The 20,777-nt window shown below is 31.6% G+C and overlaps 5 protein-coding genes across 6 annotated transcripts; 1 reads left to right on the top strand and 4 right to left on the bottom strand.

Annotated features, from left to right (window-relative positions):
• Positions 1 to 347: 347 nt before the first annotated feature.
• On the bottom strand, positions 348 to 2,723 carry LOC113005091. Its single transcript, XM_026140126.2, has 2 exons — positions 1,007 to 2,723; positions 348 to 640 (listed from the first exon to the last, which is right to left on the bottom strand). The coding sequence occupies exon 1, from the start codon at positions 1,920 to 1,922 to the stop codon at positions 1,224 to 1,226; it is 699 nt and encodes a 232-aa protein (XP_025995911.1). The 5' UTR covers positions 1,923 to 2,723; the 3' UTR covers positions 348 to 640; positions 1,007 to 1,223.
• A 1,922-nt stretch (positions 2,724 to 4,645) lies between these two features.
• LOC105202840 (uncharacterized protein C9orf85 homolog) lies at positions 4,646 to 8,722 on the bottom strand. Of its 2 annotated transcripts, none has more exons than XM_011171529.2 (3): positions 8,541 to 8,722; positions 7,730 to 8,256; positions 4,646 to 4,881 (listed from the first exon to the last, which is right to left on the bottom strand). In XM_011171529.2, the coding sequence occupies exons 2-3, from the start codon at positions 8,163 to 8,165 to the stop codon at positions 4,697 to 4,699; spliced, it is 621 nt and encodes a 206-aa protein (XP_011169831.1). In that variant the 5' UTR covers positions 8,166 to 8,256; positions 8,541 to 8,722; the 3' UTR covers positions 4,646 to 4,696. The 2 variants fall into 2 exon arrangements, with proteins under 2 accessions (XP_011169831.1, XP_011169832.1); XM_011171530.3 differs by having other exon boundaries at positions 8,357 to 8,690.
• A 3,962-nt stretch (positions 8,723 to 12,684) lies between these two features.
• LOC120358441 lies at positions 12,685 to 14,177 on the bottom strand. The gene is made up of 2 exons (XM_039452758.1): positions 13,188 to 14,177; positions 12,685 to 12,813 (listed from the first exon to the last, which is right to left on the bottom strand). Exon 1 carries the CDS (start codon positions 13,904 to 13,906, stop codon positions 13,190 to 13,192), a length of 717 nt encoding a protein of 238 aa, XP_039308692.1. The 5' UTR covers positions 13,907 to 14,177; the 3' UTR covers positions 12,685 to 12,813; positions 13,188 to 13,189.
• Positions 14,178 to 16,644: 2,467 nt separating this feature from the next.
• Positions 16,645 to 18,705, top strand: LOC105202839. The gene is made up of 7 exons (XM_039452616.1): positions 16,645 to 16,814; positions 17,009 to 17,138; positions 17,451 to 17,525; positions 17,598 to 17,825; positions 17,886 to 18,056; positions 18,136 to 18,242; positions 18,402 to 18,705. The coding sequence occupies exons 1-5, from the start codon at positions 16,800 to 16,802 to the stop codon at positions 17,948 to 17,950; spliced, it is 513 nt and encodes a 170-aa protein (XP_039308550.1). The 5' UTR covers positions 16,645 to 16,799; the 3' UTR covers positions 17,951 to 18,056; positions 18,136 to 18,242; positions 18,402 to 18,705.
• A 1-nt stretch (position 18,706) lies between these two features.
• LOC120358404 (protein ALP1-like) lies at positions 18,707 to 20,570 on the bottom strand. The gene is made up of 3 exons (XM_039452615.1): positions 19,879 to 20,570; positions 19,569 to 19,806; positions 18,707 to 19,492 (listed from the first exon to the last, which is right to left on the bottom strand). The coding sequence occupies exons 1-3, from the start codon at positions 19,989 to 19,991 to the stop codon at positions 18,782 to 18,784; spliced, it is 1,062 nt and encodes a 353-aa protein (XP_039308549.1). The 5' UTR covers positions 19,992 to 20,570; the 3' UTR covers positions 18,707 to 18,781.
• Positions 20,571 to 20,777: the final 207 nt, after the last annotated feature.

Genomic DNA, 20,777 nt, shown 5'->3' on the forward strand with positions numbered 1-20,777 from the left:
ATTTAGCAAACTAAGGTCGGGCAACATTACAAAATTTTCCGCTGAATCTCTACATTCCCTAACAGTACAACCGTCCATCGACTGTATATCGACTGTAAGTCGACTCATTCAAGTCAAGTTCAAAGTTGACTGCAAATCGCATAGACGTCTACAGACATCCTTCAAATGTTGACTTTAACATGTCTAGAAAAAGGCATGCGATCCCGTGATGCTGTGTGCATCATAGTATTATTAAGAAACATAAATATTTACATTAATAGACGAAATAGGTCCATATATGAAAAAAACCTCGATCTACAGCCCAATGAACAAACAATATTTTTTGTTATTTTAATAAAAATATTTTATATTTATTTTAATTATTGTATTATATTGATATATATTTTCTAATTGTGTCTTATTTAAGGGAGACTTCTTGTGTGACGGGCCGTTTTCAATGCAATTTTTAAGAATTAATTTTAAAAAAATGGTTAGACCTACATATTTAATGTTTTATATTTAAACTTATTCATCTTTTAAAAAGTACCTCAATTTTTTTCAAACCTTTCTACTCAAAATTATGGAAAATACAAATTATTTAAAAAAGTAAGTTTTAAAATCTTCCTCCATCGGGCGCCACGATTGATACGGTCCTGGTCATCTGAAATATATATATATTTTTTATTTTTTTTTCGTAATGAATGTGGCTATCTTGTGAACCAAAAGAAATTAATTTGAAAAAAAATTGACAAAATGGCGGCACTTAAAGTGTAATGATCTGATTTTTACTATAAAATTCTAACATTTCACAGTCCAAAAAAATAGTAATTTTAAAGATATCGAAAATATTTTGGTTCACACCATAGCTACATATGTGCACAACATTTCTGTAAAATTTGAAATCGATCGGCCAAGTAGTTTTTGAGAAATCATGGCGCCCGATTTGAAAAATGTCGTTTTGAAAAAAACGCGTTTAAAGTTTTGCAGGCCCTTTTGAGGTAGATAATGAATAATTTCTACAATTTACCCTTAGTCAGCTATGCCAGGGCCATATAAGAGACCTTCCTCAACTTCAAAAAATTCGTGTTAATCAGTTTTTTTCTGTCTCTTGGTAATTCTGGCCTTCTTTGCCTCATGTGATGTGTGCTGCTCCGAACGTTTGACGCGCTCATTGTCTCTATTATCGGCGAAAGTTTTGGCATTTTGGCCAATTTTTAATCCCATTATGTTCATGATTTTTAAAATTAAATTGAAACCTTCATTAAAAATACATACTGCCAAAAAATAGCAATTTCCACCGTTTTGGTCCCGCAGTGCAAATGTTTTGGTGCAATTTTCCAAATTAACAAATTCAGACTTTCATTATTATTTTGTGTGTATGCTCCGAGGCATCGTTCTAATAAAGTATCATTACTTAAATCTTCATAAATAGGTCGAATAACATTTAACACTTCATCATTCAGCGGTGCCTTGTCATGTGTGAAGATAGACAATGTTCCTGCAGCTTCCGATTTACGCCATGCGCACCAGCTCGTAGAGCCTTTAAGACAACGCTCGTAGTGTGGATTCTTGTCGGTCGATCTTTTATGATCAAATGTAGGCCATATAGCATTCCTCATCTCTTCAACTGACTCCGGATTTCTTCTTATTGCCAACCCGTAGTATGTACTCAATTCACTAATAATTTTGTCGGTTAATTTTCCTGCTCCCTTTCCACCGATGCCTTTGTTTTTCTTCTTAGCATTACGTAATCTCGTACCCATCCTTTTTTGTACATGTCCTACACATTCTTTTTTCTGAATTATAAAATCTTCCCCGTATATCAGAGCTTCCGAAAGAGATTTAAATGTCTTGCTATCTCCATCTCCTACATATTTCTTATATTTTACTTGATATTTATTCATCGATCGTAAAAACATTTCTTTTACCGCATCTACTTCCATCTTGCCAGCAGATCCTTCATGATTATTGGTGCATTCATTTTCATGGGATTCTTTCCAATTTTGATACTCCACAGTGTCAAAATTCTTTTTCCATGTACTGCATGCTTGACAAAAACTTGATTTTACAAGTGCATCTATTACTTTCTTGTTGTAAATGCCAATGAGTGTAGAGACGCCAAATAGAGAGCTGAAGCCTCTTTTCTTCCACGTGCCGATACAATCAATTCCGATGGTGGATTACCGTGTTCAGCGTTTTCTTTCTCTTCGTCGACTGCTTTCCTCGTCACGATGTTATACACGGTTTCGCTTGCACAATAGATGTTTTGAAGACATGCATAATAAGTGGTATTAGAAAGTCCTTGACAAAAATCCATGATACCGCAAAATAAATTCAGTCCGTTTATACCTACGCCTATGAGTCGCATGGCAAGAACAATTCTGCGGTTTATTTCGTAAGCGTTATCAATTAAAGGATACGAATTTATGTAAGTTACACCACAGCTGCATTCTACTGCTATTTTGAATCCCAATCCACGAGGACTTGCTTCATTAAATGTTATGTCTTTTTTGCAGTTTTTACAAATAACAAGTGCACTGATTGCAGAAAAAACCGAAAAGAAGTTGAAAATATTATAGTTATGTTCTCTATTAATACGAAGCTCATTGTCTGCAGTGTTTCTTATTTTTTCTGCCGATGTACTGGCATAACTAGTCTCAGCTTCAATAGTATATTGATTATTGATAAATTTTCGTTTAATCGAACGTTTGTGACCTCCTTGTTTACCTTTTCTCTCCATGTTTACTCCAAAAATTCGCGTCTGTTTCGTTCGGAGTTCGAGAGCAGACTAATCTCAACGAACCTCTTGTAACGGAAATTTTAAACGATATTCCCCTAGGGGATCACAAAGAATCGTCCTAAGCACCATCTGGCTAGGTGTGAGAACACTACCTGATACGCAACGATGTGCTCGCCGCATGGAAAACTCGGTCGGCGCGCCATATGGAGGCTGCATCCTTTATAACTTCGTCAATTTAATGAATTTCGTCTTAATATTTTAAAGACACATTTTTGAGATGTCAAACTATAAAAATATGAAAAAAAAAATTTTTCGATTTTTTTTACCCGTCACACAAGAAGTCTCCCTTAAATAAATAACAGAAAAGTTATTCCAGATGCTATTCTCCATTTACAAAAAAAAAACTATAATTTTATATTTATTTATATAAATATTGTGCTTTAATTATACATATTTCATTTTTTTTATAACGTTTATTAACCTGATCTACGAGTTATATACATATATCAGCATTAAGGTGTTCACAGATCATCATGAGGGATCAGTTTGCAGCGATCACGGAGGTCAAGCAACGTTCACCAGAGTCGCGACTTGGATGGGTGACCGCTTAGAAATTTCCAAAAAAATATTCCCAAAATTTTTTTTTGCGAAAAAAGTTTTTTAAAATGTTACACAAATATTGTTTTGTTCATTGGAATTATGTGGTGTAATAATATTTATGTAAATATTTTGAAAAAATGGGATGTTTCAATGCAATATTTCAAAAAGCGGAGATTTTAATGTTGCTGCAATCTTCCAGCAATGTTTCGCAATCAAAATGCAATATTACAATGTTTCAATAAAATCATTCTGCAATGTTCCTGCAATCTCTCTGTGCTGTATGGGTTACGACTGAAAATTAATTCGGCGCACATTCTTGTTGAATTCGGAGAAGTATAAAAAATCACACAAATAAATATAAGCACTAAGACCTAGCTGCGACCAAAAAAAGCTTTCTTACTATCATTGTGTTGTTACACTATCGGTCCAATAACATGTTTGTAATTTGAATCACGCGCCTCAAATGCGTTGTCACTCATATACAAATATTGCAAGAAATATCACTGTGCCCCAGTAGTCGAGGTGATAAGACACCGGGATCGGAGATTCCGGAGGTGCCAGGTTCGAACCCTGGGTAGGGTGTTATTTTTCTCAATAAATTTCTTACAGTTTTTTCAGGGGGGGAATATAGATGCAAATCAGCATCAATTATCATATTAAATTAATCAATTTAATATAAATAGTGATATTACTAATTCTTATTCGACATGCTGTGTTACAACCAAAAATTAATTCGGCGCACATTCTTGTTGAATTCGGAGAAGTATAGAAAATCACACAAATAAATATAAGCACTAAGACCTAACTGCGACCGAAGAAGGGTTTCTTACTATCATTGTGTTGTTACACTATCGGTCCAATAACGTGTTTGCAATTTAAATTAATATATTATTATACGAAAATATACTACTTTAGCTCTTTATTAAAATTATTTTATTATAAAAATTATGATATTGCAATGTTTCCGGAATATTATTAGCATATGTCATGAGATGTTGCAGGCATATTGTTAATTTATGTTTCTGCAATGTCTCCGTAATATTGCATTGTAATCTGCAACATTGCTGCAATTTTCTGTGGTGTATGGGCTTCGAAGCACATTTAATTAATCAATCAAAGCAAAGAATTTTACAAATTGACCGATCAAAAGATGCTTCAAAACATTTGTAACATGACTTGATCATACTCATGCTCACACAATAAATATTAAGACTAACAATAATATAAGAAAATATATAATATAAGATCTAGTTGTAACTTTTCACATATTTTTTTATATATATTATTTGTGTTTTTACATATGTTTTTAAATAAAATGAGACTATATTTTATACTAAGGCTATTTATTTAGAACATTTTTTCTTATAAATGTATTTTTTATAATATAACAGCATCACTGTCATAATCATCATTTTCTCTTTTATCATCAGTATCACTGTCAATGTTGTCATCATCTTCTGTAATAGCTAACAATTTTAGTTTCATTAATAAATCTTCTCTTCCTTTCGAATTTGTTTTATCTTTATTTTTATCTTTACTGTCAGTTTTATCTGTATCAATATCTGAAAGGAATATAAGGTTTGCTATTATATTTTGCTAAAAATAAAGTTGGACAAAGCTTTTCATTACATAAAAACATATATTTATACCTATTGTATACATGACATACATATACAGTACTGCTCAAAAGTTTCAGCACGTTTGAGATTTTCTTCCAAGAAAATTAAGTATAAAATTAAGTATAAAAAAGATCTTGAATTTTTTTAATTTTTTAATTTATACTAATCAAGCACATTATAACAAATATTTTTTTTTCCGTAAACTCTTTAGTTTTGAAGTTAAAAAACATTTTATAAGAAATAAATTTTTACATAAGAATTATCATTACAAGGAAATATCTGTGTTTAAAAAATATTTCTTCTTAAAGTATTTTAAAGCTTAGAAAACCTACTTTAAAATAATCTTATATTAATATTTACTTGATGTTTCAAGCTATAGAAAGCGTTTCGAGGTTTCAAAAAAAAATATTGGAAACATATTGATTTATAATTTTACATAATTTAAAAACAAAATACCATAGAAACAAAATTAAAAAGCAGGTTCAAATTTTTTCTTTTTCTTTTAAAAATATATTTTTGAAATCCTCTTGAAAGACTTTTCTCCACCGAGATATTTTCTGTGATTGAAATAGAGAACTTATTTGACTGATAATATGAAAACACAATATAAACAAAGTTCCTTAAAGATTAGCTAGATCTTAGTGTTGATGTTTATTGATATAATAAAGGATGTTAACTCGCATCTAAATATGAGAACCCTTATTCCATAAAAAAACTATAAAGAATTTATTACAAAAAATAATACCTCAACGAGGGTGAGGTATTATTTTTCACAACAAATTACAGTTTTTTTAAGGCGGGAAAAGGTTATCACATTCAAATGTGAGCATTATTTATTGTTAAATTGATTTTCAATTTAGCAAACGTGATATTACTAATTCTTATTGAACTTAGAACTGTGTTATAACCAAAAATTTATTCGGTGCGTTATTTAGTGAATTTGAAGAGGTATATAAAATCACACGAATAAATATCAACACTGAAATCTAGCTATGATCGTAAGGCACTTCGTTTATATTATGTTTCCGTAATTTGGAAATTTAATTTTTCAATCATTTGTAAATGTTAATATCAGTAATTATTACATGTAACACTTTCAAAATATCAATACTTATTTGGATAAATTTAATCTGAACAGATTTAAATCCAAAATTGTGATCAGTATTAATACAGAATATGTATTAAATGCAAGCCATTGATTTAAAATGATTGATTAATCTTTTGCACATAAATACGGAGATCAACATCAATTATTTTTAGGGGTGCAAAAGAATCCTCACAATTAGATGTTTGTTAGCGTTAGTCATTATTAAATTAATTTTCAATTTAATATCGATATTTCTATTTCTTGTTCAAATTAGAACTGTTTTAATATTGAAAAATTATACGGCGCGCAGTGTTTCGTGAACTTGAAAATATATATAAAATCACACAATAAATATCAGCACTACGATCTAGCTATGATCCATAAGATGATCTTGTTGTTTAATGTTTGTGTTTTCACATATCTATCAATGTTCTCCGATCAATATCAAAATTTAATATTTTTTTTGTTTATTCCTTCTTATTCCAAGATTAGTTAAATTTTTTCAAGGACAAAATTACAGGATTTTTTCTTTATCAAATATATTATTAGTATAATTATTCTTCATTAAAGTCATCACCATAATCATTTTATAAATTTACTCATTGATAAAACAAAAAATGGAAGTGATGCTATTATTGGGCATACTTGTAAATGCAAAGTGTTATTGGAAGTTGTTCTCAAACATTTATGTGGGTTTTTGATATAGTTTGATTTTAAAAGATTTCAATGCTGTTCAATTCTTCAATGATTATTGTAATGAAGAATCATTATCATTCAGATTCTGAAGGTGCAAACAAATTGTGTATTCCCTTTTTATATTATACATTTGCACACACATGGCAAAGAGAATTTGAAATCACAAAATACCACAGAAGTGTGGGGTCCCGATCTCTGCTAAGAGATGCTAAACAAACTATACTTTCACGTGATGCATCCTGGATAATACTAAAATAGTCTGCGATCTTTACATGTAGTATGTACCCACAATTTTAGCTAAAATCATAGTTTTCTAATTATTAATCATGCATGTTGTTAATGTCACTGTTTTACTATATTTAAGCTATTCTTGCAATGTTTCCACCACTTCTTGAACAAATGTTTTTTCTTGTTATTTAAGGACCTAACCTGATTTTTCAAAGTCTATTTAAGAGTACCTTGAAGGCCAAAACTAACACTTTTTCAATCCCTCCTTTAAAAAGCAAAGAACACTTTTTATAAAACTCTCAAGTGCACTGACACTTTACATAGAAGTGGTATACATCTAAATAATATTCTGTTTAATCCCTTCACAGTGTATGTGGAAAAATATGCCACTAGAATGTAATATAACTGATAAAATGATTTACCTTTTTGCAATTTTTGTATGAAACTTGGCATCCTTTTCAAGGTTGCTGAATCTGAATATCAAAATTTCAAAATAGTAATTCAATATAGCAAATCAAAACTTGTAAAATAATTAGATAAAAATAATTAGATTATAAATATGCTTTCAAATTGTTAAAATCTCTACTTTTTTAAGTCTACTATTTCAGATACATCATTTTAAACTTTGAAATTCTGATATATTTTGATTCAGTGACCTTAAAAAACCTTAGCACTAATAAAGAAAATCTAAAAAATTTGTTCATACAGTGATGACATGAACATCTCATTTCACCACATTGTAAAGATGGATTAGCAATATACAACATACAAAATACATACTCAACTGTTGATTCATATAACGTAAGAATGTTCTTCGTTTTCGTTCTGACATGGTTTTTAAAATTGTTCTAAATTCAGCATCCAATTTAAGTTGTTCTTCTTTACTTGCTTTTTTTTCCACAATTTCTTTCTTCTGTCCACATTTTGAACAGACCTCTAGTTGCTTGGCACAAAGCAAACAGATATTGTGATAAGAATGTTTTACAGTTTTTTCCTCACACTTAATACATTTTACTGGAGCTTTAAGCACTTTGTATTTCTTATATTTGATTTTCCACTCAATTATTTTTTTGCAACGTTCACATACATTAGTAACTTCAATATTGTTAATTAATTTTGTTTTCTGAGAGTTGTCATATAAATTGTTCTTAAATGACGTTTGATTTTGATATCTTTGAGGTCTTGAACGACTAGCATTTCCTCTTTGACAGCTCATATTTATATTGTAATATTTTTCTAAATTTAAACAATATAAGAAATAATTCTTCTTTAAACTCTCAACAACAAATTGTTGCAAGTCTTGTTACCTGAAAATATAAACGACATTATAGACATCGAAAATATAACCATTAAGCTTTTGAAATTTATTCTTAATAAAAAAAATATATTATACTTATTTAAACAAACTTTGGTAAGTTTTTCTTAAGTTTAGTCTCTTCACCTCCAATTTCGATAAAATTAAACTTGTTCGATACGTTTTTGCACAAAACAAAAGAATCCGGCAAAAAAAAGTGTCACTTTGTTCCGCAAACCGAGATTTTAATCATTAAAGTTGATGAAGATTAAGAAACATATCATATCGGTTACTTACAACCATCGGCGTATAGAATGTAAAGCTCATTATGAAAGTAGCGCAATCCTTTTATTTAATAAAATTTGTCGCGTCACATATTCCAACGTGCTCCAATGCACAATGCATTTGCACAGTTTAGACACAGAACATATACTACATATACTATGGACTAGTTTACACCAAGTACTTGATACACGTATGTATGTACATATGTACAGTCGCCTGCATTATAGTTGCGACACTTTTTCTTCAATGGTTTTTGGAATGTAGCCTTTCTCATCGAGCGGTGAACGTAATTGGTTAGATCCACAAGTAAGAACCAATCATGTTCTCAACTCTCGTTATAGTTACGCGTTCAGAAACGCATCGAAAGAAAAGTGTCGCAACTATAATGCAGGCGACTGTACAGTCGTGTTCATTATAGTTGCGACAATTTTTCTTCGATGCGTTTCTGAACGCGCAACTATAACGAGAGCTGAGGACATGATTGGTTCTTACTTATGGATCCAACCAATTACGTTTGCCGCTTGATGAGCAAGTCTACATTTCAAAAACAATCGAAGAAAATGTGTTACAACCTTTTAGCTCACGACTATACATACATACCGTTTGTTTTCTGTTCCTGAACTCCCTGAATTAGTGTGCACTTAAAATGAAATAGATATATATTTGAAAGTTAGTGAAAGCAAGAAGAAACGTTCCAGTGCAGTCTAGTGCAGGAATAGAAAACAAGCCTATACAGTCGTGAGCTAAAAGGTTGCAACACATTTTCTTCGATAGTTTTTGGAATGTAGACTTGTTCATCGATCGACGAACGTAATTGCACATTATAAGAAAGAACAGTAGGTCGACTGTCATAAAGCACGGTGAAAGTTGTCCTTCGCGCATGACCAAATCGCACAACCAGCAATATGGCGATTAAATTCTGATTGGACGATTCCAGCATATGGCGTCATTAATCCGACTCAGGGCACGTATTACGCATTTGTTCGGAATTATTCCGTTTCTCACTAAATTTCTATTGTGTTTTCTAGGGAAAACGGAATAATTCCGATCGGAATTGATTCCGAACAAATACATAATACGTGCCCAGGGGGTCAATCATGTAATTTCACGTGGAACTTTTCACGTTTCACTTTTCACTTTTCACGTTTCACTTTTCACTTTTCACGTTTCACTTTTCACTTTTCATTTTTCATTTTTCACTCATAGAGAGTTCACGTGAATCTTTTCACGCACAGCGATTATGTATGATGCGCGGAAATTTAGTTTGCGTTCCGAAATTCACCATTAGAGGCTCTGTCATTGCAACTATCAAGCGATCGTGAAAAAGGTTTCTATCTGCTTTTACAGTATAACTTTTACTGTAAAAATTTTGTTATATAAAAAAAAATTGTAAAAAAAATATTCATAAATAAATAGCAATATTTCTTATATTGCATAAACTTAATTTACAAATATAATATATATTACATTTATTTTTAATGATCCGTATATTGTAACAACTATTTTATTATGTAGTAATCTAATACTCAAAATTACATTGTAATTTAATTCAAACATTGTTTTTCAAAATTAATTTTAATTAGTTTTTTATGTGTGCAAATTTTAAAGTAAATTAATTTCATTAGTCATTAAATTTAACTTTGTTTAATTAAAAAATATTGAATAATTTAGAATATGGACCTTGATTAAAACTGAATTCTCCGCTCACACATGTATTTTCCAAATTTATAAGTTATAAACACTTAGGGTGCAGTCCCATGGAGCGTATCAGGCGTATCGCGGATTGCGCGTATCGAAAATCTGACCAATCGCGAACGTTCCGCTGCTTTCGGTACGTGAACGTTTTGTTCCTACGGTCCCATGAAGCGGAATTTGCGTAAGCGTATTAAGCGGATGCTCAATCACGAAACGAATTTTGTTATTTCTCTCATCCAAACAGTCTTGTGATTGGTGAACCGCTGATCCGCTTAGGCGAATTCCGCTTCATGGGACCGTAGGAACAAAAGCAGACGGAAGAATAGGAGAATATTCACAGTATATATAAAGTGAATTTTATTTAATTTATTAATTTATTTAGTATAAGTAAATAAAACATTTGACTTTTAACAGGTGCAGAATGAAATCGAAAACAATATTGTTTTCAATTGCTTTATTAATAAAACGTTTAAAACGAATAAATTACGATGTTTTTACCAGGCATGAAATACATCGTAAAATTATTAATCTTTATGCGCTTTATTATTTAGCATTAAAAAACGAGAGAAAAATTGCGAATAAAGGAAAACGGAAATATTGGGTCAGACCAATATTTGTAATTTGCAATTTGTAATTTGCAATTCATAATACAATATTTATATCCGTATTTATATTAAACTGAAATAATCAGTGTAGACTAATCAAAAATATGCTTCGTCAAATTCTAAACTAACCTTAAAATATTATAATTAATAAGTATTACAAAAATAATATTTTAAAATGCTATATGCTACTCACAGGACTTATATTTCCTTTGTTCATAATTGTTTTAATTGTATCAATTACAAGAAACTGCTATTTTTCTTTATGTTAACCTCAATCCGCTCTGATCCGCTCGATTGAATACGCTAAAGAATAACTTCGGCGGAACGGCAGCGAACCAAGAACAGCGGAAGCAGCGGAACGTTCGCGATTGGTCAGATTTTCGATACGCGCAATCCGCGATACGCCTGATACGCTCCATGGGACTGCACCCTTAGGGTGAGTACGGTTCCTACGGCAGGAAACCTCATTCTATATAATTATCAAAATATCAATTTGTCAAATATAAATATCAAACTTAATTACATCACAAAAGCATTATTTTTATTTATGTATGTATTACTTTTTCCTATCAACGCAATGCAATACCAAAAAGGTTAACCTTTTCAATAATACCTCTTCAAACTGTTACCACACTGTTACCACACTTTCATTCTTTCAAAATACATACAATTTATTAATTCCCTAAATTTTCACCTTTTCGCCATCACGGCTGATGGCGAAAAAGTTCACGTGAAAAAGTTCATATTTCCGCTCATGAGTGAGTTAGGGTGCCGTCACATGGGGCGTAACTTGCGTAGCGTAATTTGCGTGTTCTAGTAACTTCTAAAATACGTTACGTCATTTTAAAAGTCTTCTTTCACATGAAGCGCAATTTCAAGAAATGCGTATCTAATGCAACCAATTGCTGATTAGAGTTTCTCTTGTACTCTCTAACAGAAATGCTAAACAAATTTACGATTGGTTTTTGTAATTTACGCGTCTCGAAAAGTACGCATCATGTAGAACTGATACTCTGCACACTAGTATGTGTGAATCATCTTTGTGCAAATCTAACCTGTGCGGGCATACATTCCTGTTACTTGTAATTTTTTAAAATTTATATATTTAAAACAAAATAAATATATGTTAGGCATTTAAGAAAAAAAAAGCATTTTACATGCAAGAAATTCAAGCAACACGGACATATCTATTAATGTACAACTATAACCTTAAAATTTTGTATCAACATATTGCAAGAAGGTTGGATATGACAGAATGTTATTACAGAATAGCTATTATAAATAATAAATTTGATATAAAACTGTTTCTTAATTTACCCTGATATCATTATCTATCTTTCAATTTTGTTCTGCTTATTTAAGTAATATATGTATTACCAATGCATGTATTACTACATGTAGGCCCAGTTTCACAACTTTGGGTTTAACCCGAGTTTAGTTGAACTACCGTCAAGTTTAACGCCACGGTTAAACTTCTATCGCGTTTCACAACCAGATTTTAACTCTAGGTTACGTAAACCTATAATCTATGCGAAGAAACTTCAACAGACTTATCTTTCTTCTAGAACAAGTAGTGTGATTGGTTGTTACCGAAAAGTAGGGAATGAGATATTACAGGTTCTATACACCAAGGCAAAAAATAATGAACAAATTTAAAAGTTTTAAAGTTTTCTTCTTACATGTTTTCAAATCAGTTTAAACTAAACAATTAAATTCAATTGTTACTGTAAAAATTTACACTTTATTAAGGGGTAACACCACTGTAGACGGCCCAAATAAAGCGTTTTTTTGTGAATTTTTTTTGCATGGAAGGAAAAGTAAGAAGAAAATAATATTTAAGGATGTTATTAAACATGTTTTTAAGTGTTTGTAAAAATTTTTTTATTAAAAAATATTAAAAAATGGCGACGCTATAGCCACTGTCGTGAGACGTGTTTATTTTTTAGGGGTTTGCGGCACGCAGCAGAACCATCGTAGAGATTTATCTGGAACAAAACAAAAAATTTTTTCTTAATCTACATGAGTATAGCTAGAGAAACACGTACGGAATTTGAGAAATATTTATTTTTGAGTAATTGGCACGCATTTAAAAAAAAATTTCAATTTTTGACGGAAAAAACGGTCACATATTTGTCAATAAATAATGTTCTAATCAACTTATCGAAAATTCCGTACGTGTTTCTCTTCGAAATGTTATTTTAAAGAAGTGGTTAAAATTTGGAGTGGAAAGAATGAAAATTGTTTGAGTTATGCTGCGTGCCGTTTTAAAAAACCATGTTTTGAGAAAAACGCGTTTAAAGCTTAGAGACGTGTTTTAGACGGGACAAAATGAAAAATGTGACTGTTTGAAATTTTTTACCATTAGTCTGCTATCCCAGGACCGTAAAGCATCCCTTCTTTGCTCAAGTATTGTTCCTCATTTTCTTTCCGCGACGATTTTGTGCTGGTGCGTGCCTTCTTTGCTGCATCTGTCAAAGCCCGCTCGGAGTGCTCGATCCTTGTCGCATTGGCTTCAAGGCAAAAATTGTATGCTTGGTAGCCGATATCCATCTCCAAAACTTGCATAATTCGTAAAATGTTAGTCAAACCGTCATTGAAGGTGCACACAGCAATATCAGTTGCTGCACATAATACTTTTTTGCCGCTTGAGTAAGATTTTGGCGCCAAGTTCCATACAGCAGCATTGAAACTTTCGTTGCTATTTTGAGTGTAGCCTCCCAAGCAACGATTTAGCAAATCATCACGGCTCAGCTCCTCGTAAATAGGTTTGATAGCTTCAAAAATTTCCTTCGGTAGTGGCGGCTTATGATGGTAAGTAGCCAAGGAATTTGCTGCTTGTGCCTTTTTCCAGTCGCACCAAGACTCCGAGCACTTCTCGTGTTGCGGATTTTCATCGGTTGACATTTTATGAAATAAGGTTGCCCAAATATCATTTTTCATATTTTTCACGGAGTTTGGATTCCGCCGTATCGCTAAACCATAATATATTGTAAGCTCGTCAATTAATTTAGCAGTTAATTTACCTTTTCCTCCGAGGCCTTTTACATTTTTTTTTAAATTTCGCAAACGAGTGCCCATTCTCTTTTGCACGTGATCAATGCACTCTTTCTTTTTCACTTCAAAATCAGAAGGTAAGTCATTAGGCTGTACCCTTCGAGCAGGTATCGATGTGCCGTAGGTAGTCGTTTTGGAGCAGCCCGACACGCTTAAGAAAGAGCGCGAAATTTCACACAAAAAATTTTGTAACAGACATAAGACTTTTTTTAACTCATTCTAGAAGGTTCAAAGTATTTTTTAAAGCAATAAAAAAAAAATCGATTTTTCAAAAATTCTACAGTGGTGTTACCCCTTAAGTACATTAAACATTGGAACACTAATTAGAAAAAAATTTCTCATAAAATAAAGAACAACAGATTAGAATAAAAGACAAAATTGAGTTTTGAAAAAAATAAATAAATCTAAAAGACAGCCACTCGAAATAAAAAAAAACTGTTCTTTGGAAAAACACATATATGGTCATCGTAATCATAGTATGTAATCTATAAGTACTAATTTAATAATATTACAAAACTATTTTTACTGTTCTGTTTTATGAGAAATTTTTTCTTTGATTTCTCTTAAGACTGCAGTAACAGATTCCTTGGTTAAGCGAAATCAAGCATAAAAATCAATGTCATCAAATTCTTCAAAATATGACGGTCGTCTTCTAATTATTCTCGGGCGTCGATTTATTATTTGCACAAAATCTTCATCGTCAGATGACGATAACATATATTCCAGAGCCATATCTTGCAACATAACCTTTTTACAATTTCGTGGAGATATCAGCCATGAAGTACAATACTCGAAAGATTATTGAAAGCAGTGGCGCTGCAGTATTAAACCTCGGTTATCTACTTTAAACGCCCGAATTTCGCCGTTCAACTTTAACCGCAGTTTAACAACGTTAACCGAGGTTTAAGACAGTTGTGGAACACAATATTTACCGTAAACCAAGTTTAAAGGTTTAAACTCCGGTTAAACTAAGTTGTGAAACTGGCCCGTATACAGCGTTTCTTACGCAGAAATTGGATTCGACGTAACGATAATAACGGGTGTTTACGATAACTAATCGGATCTCGGATTGGATTGAACAATGGTACTCATCGTAGGTATAGAAAATTTCCCTAGGCTAATCGGATTGACGATTGCTGTCTCAAATGTAATCCGATTGATGACGAAAGCGTGAAGACCGAGAAGCATGCTTGAAAAGTCTCTTTATTTTTTTAAATAATAACACAAAAAATCAAAGATAAAGTTAAAAAGAATGATTTGAATTTAGATTTATTGTAATTTTTTGGTCTAAACACTGGATTTCGTTTAAATTTCTGTTTGTAAAAATTAATTAATCTATTCTAAAGTTTGTGGTTATATCGGAAACAAATCAAAATTAATAAAACAATTATTAATTATTAGATACATATTAAAGCATATAATATTTCAAGCATATCATATAGAATTCCTATTTATTATAAACTCAGTAAAAATAACTTTGAAATTATTCAACTACATTATACATTAATCAATATTAATTTATATGTTAAAAATCAATAATGTATCTGAAAATGTTTTTTTTATTCTTTTCCAGATCGTAAATAAACTTCAACTCCAAGAATAAATAAAAATTACTGGAAAATGGATTGAAAGGGCATTATTGAACATTATCAATTTGTGCTAACTTAAAATTTGTAAAATCTGCTATTCTTTGTTAGTTGTTCATTAGAGAGTAATAATATAAGAACGGAATATACATAAATAAAATTAAAATAATTGTATGCATATATGATGCGTATATTACATTTTTATATTATTACTCTCTAATAAACAACTAATAAAGAAAAGTAGATTTTACAAATTTTAAGTTAGCACAAATTGATATATTGTTCAATAATGCCCTCTTCATATAAATCCATTTTCCAGTAATTTTTATTTATTCATAGAATTGAAGTTTATTTACGATCTGGAAAAGAATAAAAAGAACATTTTTAGAAACATTATTGATTTTTAACATATAAATTAATATTGATTAATGTATAATGTAGTTGAATAATTTCAAAGTTATGTTTACTAAGTTTATAATAAACAGGAATTCTATATGATATGCTTGAAATATTATATTCTTTAATATTATGTACCTAATAATTAATAATTGTTTTATTAATTTTGATTTGTTTCCGATATAACTACAAAGTTTAGAATAGATTAATTAATTTTTACAAACAGAAATTTAAACGAAATCCAGTGTTTAGACAAAAAAAATTACAATAAATCTAAATTCAAATCATTCTTTTTAACTTAATCTTTGATTTTTTGTGTTATTATTTAAAAAAATAAAGAGACTTACTTTTCAAGCATGCTTCTCGGTCTCCACGCTTTCGTCATCAATCGGATTACATTTGAGACAGCAATCGTCAATCCGATTAGCCTAGGAAAATTTTCTATACTTACGTTGAGTACCATTGTTCGCAAGTTACGCCCCATGTGACGGCACCCTAAAGCCTGTTCTACAATAGCATAAACACAAGGCCGTAAGGTTGTAAGGTATGGTTTTAAGAGCTCGTAAGCGAATGAAAAATTTTCATTTCTTACGTTACAACCTTACGGTCTTGTGTTTACTGCTATTGTAGAACAGGCATTACATGATTCCGTGGAATCGTATGTACACCCAAGGACTTTGATTCTGTCAATGGGGAAATTTTCCAAACTGAGAAGTCACCACTTTCTACATAGTCGCAGTTCATGATTAATGAAACTACCAGAGCTTATTGGTTGTTACGTTAAGGTACAATTTCATGGTGTCGCTTGTCGCCGAGATAAGTAGTCACGTGACCAAATTATGTCCAGTTCTTGTCGCTAGCGATGCCGAAGAAAAGTAGGATTGAATCCAACTTCTAGCGACGTCGCTTCACGTGATTATCAAGTAAATTTGAATATGGATCTGCAAGATGTAAGTACAATAAATAAATAAATTAATTAATACAGATTTCTTGTACTCTTATAATTATTATATTAAAATACCGGAACTAAAAAAGTTGAATAAATGGAATGAATTCAGCTTGTTATAATTTTGAGGTTAAGTGTGATCACATGCATAGTAGGGTAAAAATGATTAAAATTGTAATAATTTCATAAAATTTTCAGATAGCTGTTGTACATACCTGCGGGATATGTGAAACAATTATTGATCAAAACGACATTCCGATGCATGATTGTATAAGAGCATACAAAAAGTTCTTCGTGGATAATAATTATTATTTTTATCCAGTAACAGGTATAATATATACAATATAATAAAAGAGACGAGAGTTACAACGTTATTGTTGATGCGTACCAGTACTTTTGTGTTTATTGATCAGTTTCCATCAAATTGGTACGAACGTTTTAACCCGAGTTTGAATCGACAATTAAAAACTAATCAAGCCTTTGTTCACATAACATGGTGTGACTCGCATTAGCCCTCTTTTATTAAATTATTAAATCTCATGAGTCTTCCAAATATCTTTAAAAAAAATATATATACTTAATTTTTATTTTATCATTGAAAAAAATAACATTCTACAAGAATGTATATTATTATTTGTAGGTGATAATCGCATTGTTCGACGAAGCCTTGTCAATAACAAAGAAGTCGTCTTGCCGGTTCGTGAAAAGATTAGTGGTAAATAGAAACTTTGAAATCTTGAAAATTATAGTAATAAGTCTGCATTTTTTTAACTGAAATTGATTTTAGGAACTATAACAACACTTTCGTCAAACGAATTACAAGCTGAAAAGGAAAATAGGTCTCATAATGAGAGAGACAAAATCGCAAAGTCTACATTAAATTACGATGACGAGGAACTTTTAATTTTATTAGTTCAAGAACGAAGGCCCCTGTGGGATTTTACTATTCCATTAGAACAGCGATGTCAACGCATAACAAAAAAACTCTGGGATGAAGTGTCAGAAACATTGAGAGGTAAAAAAAGCGTTAAAAACATTCACGGTTAAAATATTTAAAGAAAAATTTTATTTACAGGTAAACTTAGTGGTGAAGAAGCAAAAAAAAATTTAAAAATTTACATGACGCCTATAGACGAATAATAAATACTGAAAAACGCCCTAGTGGGTCGGCTAGACCTCTCCCTACAAAGAAATGGCACCACTATGAATCCATGGAGTTTTTGCGTGACTTATGTCTTGTCAAAAAGTAAAAATTATATACAGTATTTTAATTATATACACTTTTGAATTGTTTCCTTTTTAATTTATAATTTTTATATTTTTAGGGGAAAAGTTTCTAATATTGACGCTATTGATGTCGATGACTCTGCGAGTAACATTGGCGAATCAATAAATGATGATGCAACTTGTGATGGCCCATCAGAGGCATCAGGTACTTGATATTAATATCTATTTTGAATGTTTTATGCTAAAGTGGTTTTCACCGAAACTAGAAGTATAAGAATAATCAGTGTTCTATAATGAATGATGAAAGATTTTGATTACTCTATCAATAATCAAAATATAATAATAATAAACCAATAAACTACAGGTACAACAACTAAAAAGAAGAAGACCTCGGGACAGCAGTCCGATGCATTAGATAGAATTGCCGATTCACTCTGTCGACCATCAACTCCACTTGTATTACCACCAGCACCCAAATGTGATGAAATTGATTCGTCATTAGCAGTAATCGGATGGAGGTTAAGACAAATGAATCCAACACAACAATTACATGTCATTCAGCAAATGATGAACCTAACTTTTGATGTACTCACAAAAAATTAAGTTTTATTATTTTTTTAAAAGCATACATCTGTTACATTTTTATAATAAAGTTTAAATCAACTCCACTGATATTTTATAATTTATTATACATTTTCAGACAAGTTAAATTGCATATATACAATTAATGAATGAGTATAAGAACTAACAATGATAGAATTGACTTGGTATGGCACCTTCACTATTAAAATATTTACAGAATTCTTCGCGAATTTGCATCGCTTGACGAGAACTATTATTAGAACCGCACTGAGTTATGTTTTCTAATGCACTATTATCCGTGCAATTTCTCCAAGAACCTGGAATAAAGCCGTCATCACTCTCTCGATCAATTAGTGTTGAAGTAACATATTGATTTTCTTCAATATCCATCTGACGAATCCAATTATGGAGGCATATAATGGCTTTAACAATTGAAATTGTCTTTTCTATACTACAATTGATTGGTCGCTTCAAAATTCTCCATTGACTGACTAAAATACCAAATGTATTTTCGATTGTTCTCCTAGCTCGACTCAATCGATAGTTATAAATATTTCGCTCGTCGTTTAAACCGTCTTTTCCTGGATAAGGCCGGAGTAAATAATCTGACAATTGAAAGGCTTCATCGCCCACTAGAACATATGGTAAAGGAGGTCCACCTGGGCTGAGAGGTTCTGGTGCAGGTACGTTCATTTCCTTTGATGCAAATTTTAGACCCATCGTTGAATCTCTAAAAATACCACCGTCACTGCGACGACCGTAGGCTCCTATATCAACGAACGTGAACATATATTGTGCGTCACAAATTCCGAGGAGCACAATACTGTGAGTCTTCTTATAATTATAATAAGATGAGCCTGCTTTAGGTGGACACTAGAAAAAGAATAATCATTTATGCATCAAACTTATAATCTCCAATGATGAATGTAGTATTGATCAGTAACATTACTTCAATAATAACATGTTTGCCGTCAATTGCGCCTACGCAATGATTGAAATCCCATTTCTCTTCAAATTCTTTAGCAAGGTGTAGCCATTCCTCTGTTGTTTTTGATGGTGGGATCACTTTCTGACGAATACAGTTCCATATAGCATCGCATGTTTCACCTATAACGTGGCTTATTGTTGAAACTCCAGCGAGAAAGTGATATGACATTGAATGCATCGAATCACCAGTTGCTAAATATCTAAAAATATTAATATCAAATATAATTATTTTTGAATTCATAATGTAATGCACGAAATAAGGACAAACAAACCTCAATGTTATAGATAGTCGCTCTGCAGGAGGTAACGGTTCTCTAATTGCCGTTTGTTTAGTGATTGCAGGTGCCACTAAGTGTAACAATTCTTCAAATTGCATAACTGTCATGCGATAATAGTTTCGAAAATTTTCTGGAGTTAATCTTGGAACAGATGCGTAGTAAAAACCATGTTCACGTCGTCTTTTAAATAATGGATCAATCCAAAATCTCTTTTTTTATATTTTTTTTTTAACTTTGCAATGTATACAGCGACTATTAGTTTATTTCGTCGACGTTGCTCTTCATTTTTATTATAAATAATTGTAGCAACTTGACAGGCCCACTCGTGATATCTTTCTTGATATGACATGTTGGACACACACAATGTAGAAATTTACTTTTTTGTGTGTTCTTACTTGGAACACGCGTAGTAAAATATTGGCATTGAAACTCCTTCGTAGTCTGATATTCAGGGCCCCTCAAGAAGAAAAAGAAGGGATACGCGTCGTCAACCTGCCCGAGGAGCTTTGAGGTTATTTAACGATTGAAATTTATTTTACACAACACCTAGGTTATGTTTTTTTTCTTTCTGTCGCTGCTTTCCGTTCACACAAGCGACGGTTGAAATCAGTGATATATAAAATCACGTGACTCGTCTGTCGCTGAATATGAGCAACAAGCGACACCATGAACACATACCTTTAATCATGAACTGTAAGTATGCAGAAAGATAGCGACTTTTCAGTTTGAAAAATTTCCCCATGGACAGAATCAAAGTCCTTGGGTGTACATACGATTCCACGGAATCATGTAATGCCTGTTCTACAATAGCAGTAAACACAAGACCGTAAGGTGTACCAATAACGGAACGGATTTTTCACCACTGCCAGTACTGGCAGTTATATCGGAACACA

The sequence above is a fragment of the Solenopsis invicta genome, chromosome 8 (assembly GCF_016802725.1).
Source record: "Solenopsis invicta isolate M01_SB chromosome 8, UNIL_Sinv_3.0, whole genome shotgun sequence".
In the NCBI taxonomy this organism is placed as follows: Eukaryota; Metazoa; Arthropoda; class Insecta; order Hymenoptera; family Formicidae; genus Solenopsis; species Solenopsis invicta.

Coding starts and splice junctions, on each gene's coding strand:
- LOC113005091 (XM_026140126.2), bottom strand. CDS start 1,922: ATGGAAGTAGATGCGGTAAAAGAAATGTTTTTACGATCGATGAATAAA.
- LOC105202840 (XM_011171529.2), bottom strand. CDS start 8,165: ATGAGCTGTCAAAGAGGAAATGCTAGTCGTTCAAGACCTCAAAGATAT. Junction 4,882..7,729: donor TTATATGAATCAACAGTTGA/GTATGTATTTTG, acceptor TATTCCTTTCAG/ATATTGATACAGATAAAACT.
- LOC120358441 (XM_039452758.1), bottom strand. CDS start 13,906: ATGGGCACTCGTTTGCGAAATTTAAAAAAAAATGTAAAAGGCCTCGGA.
- LOC105202839 (XM_039452616.1), top strand. Junction 17,139..17,450: donor TTATTTTTATCCAGTAACAG/GTATAATATATA, acceptor TATTATTTGTAG/GTGATAATCGCATTGTTCGA. Junction 17,826..17,885: donor AGTGTCAGAAACATTGAGAG/GTAAAAAAAGCG, acceptor TTTTATTTACAG/GTAAACTTAGTGGTGAAGAA.
- LOC120358404 (XM_039452615.1), bottom strand. CDS start 19,991: ATGACAGTTATGCAATTTGAAGAATTGTTACACTTAGTGGCACCTGCA. Junction 19,807..19,878: donor CGACTATCTATAACATTGAG/GTTTGTTTGTCC, acceptor TAATATTTTTAG/ATATTTAGCAACTGGTGATT. Junction 19,493..19,568: donor GCAAACATGTTATTATTGAA/GTAATGTTACTG, acceptor TTCTTTTTCTAG/TGTCCACCTAAAGCAGGCTC.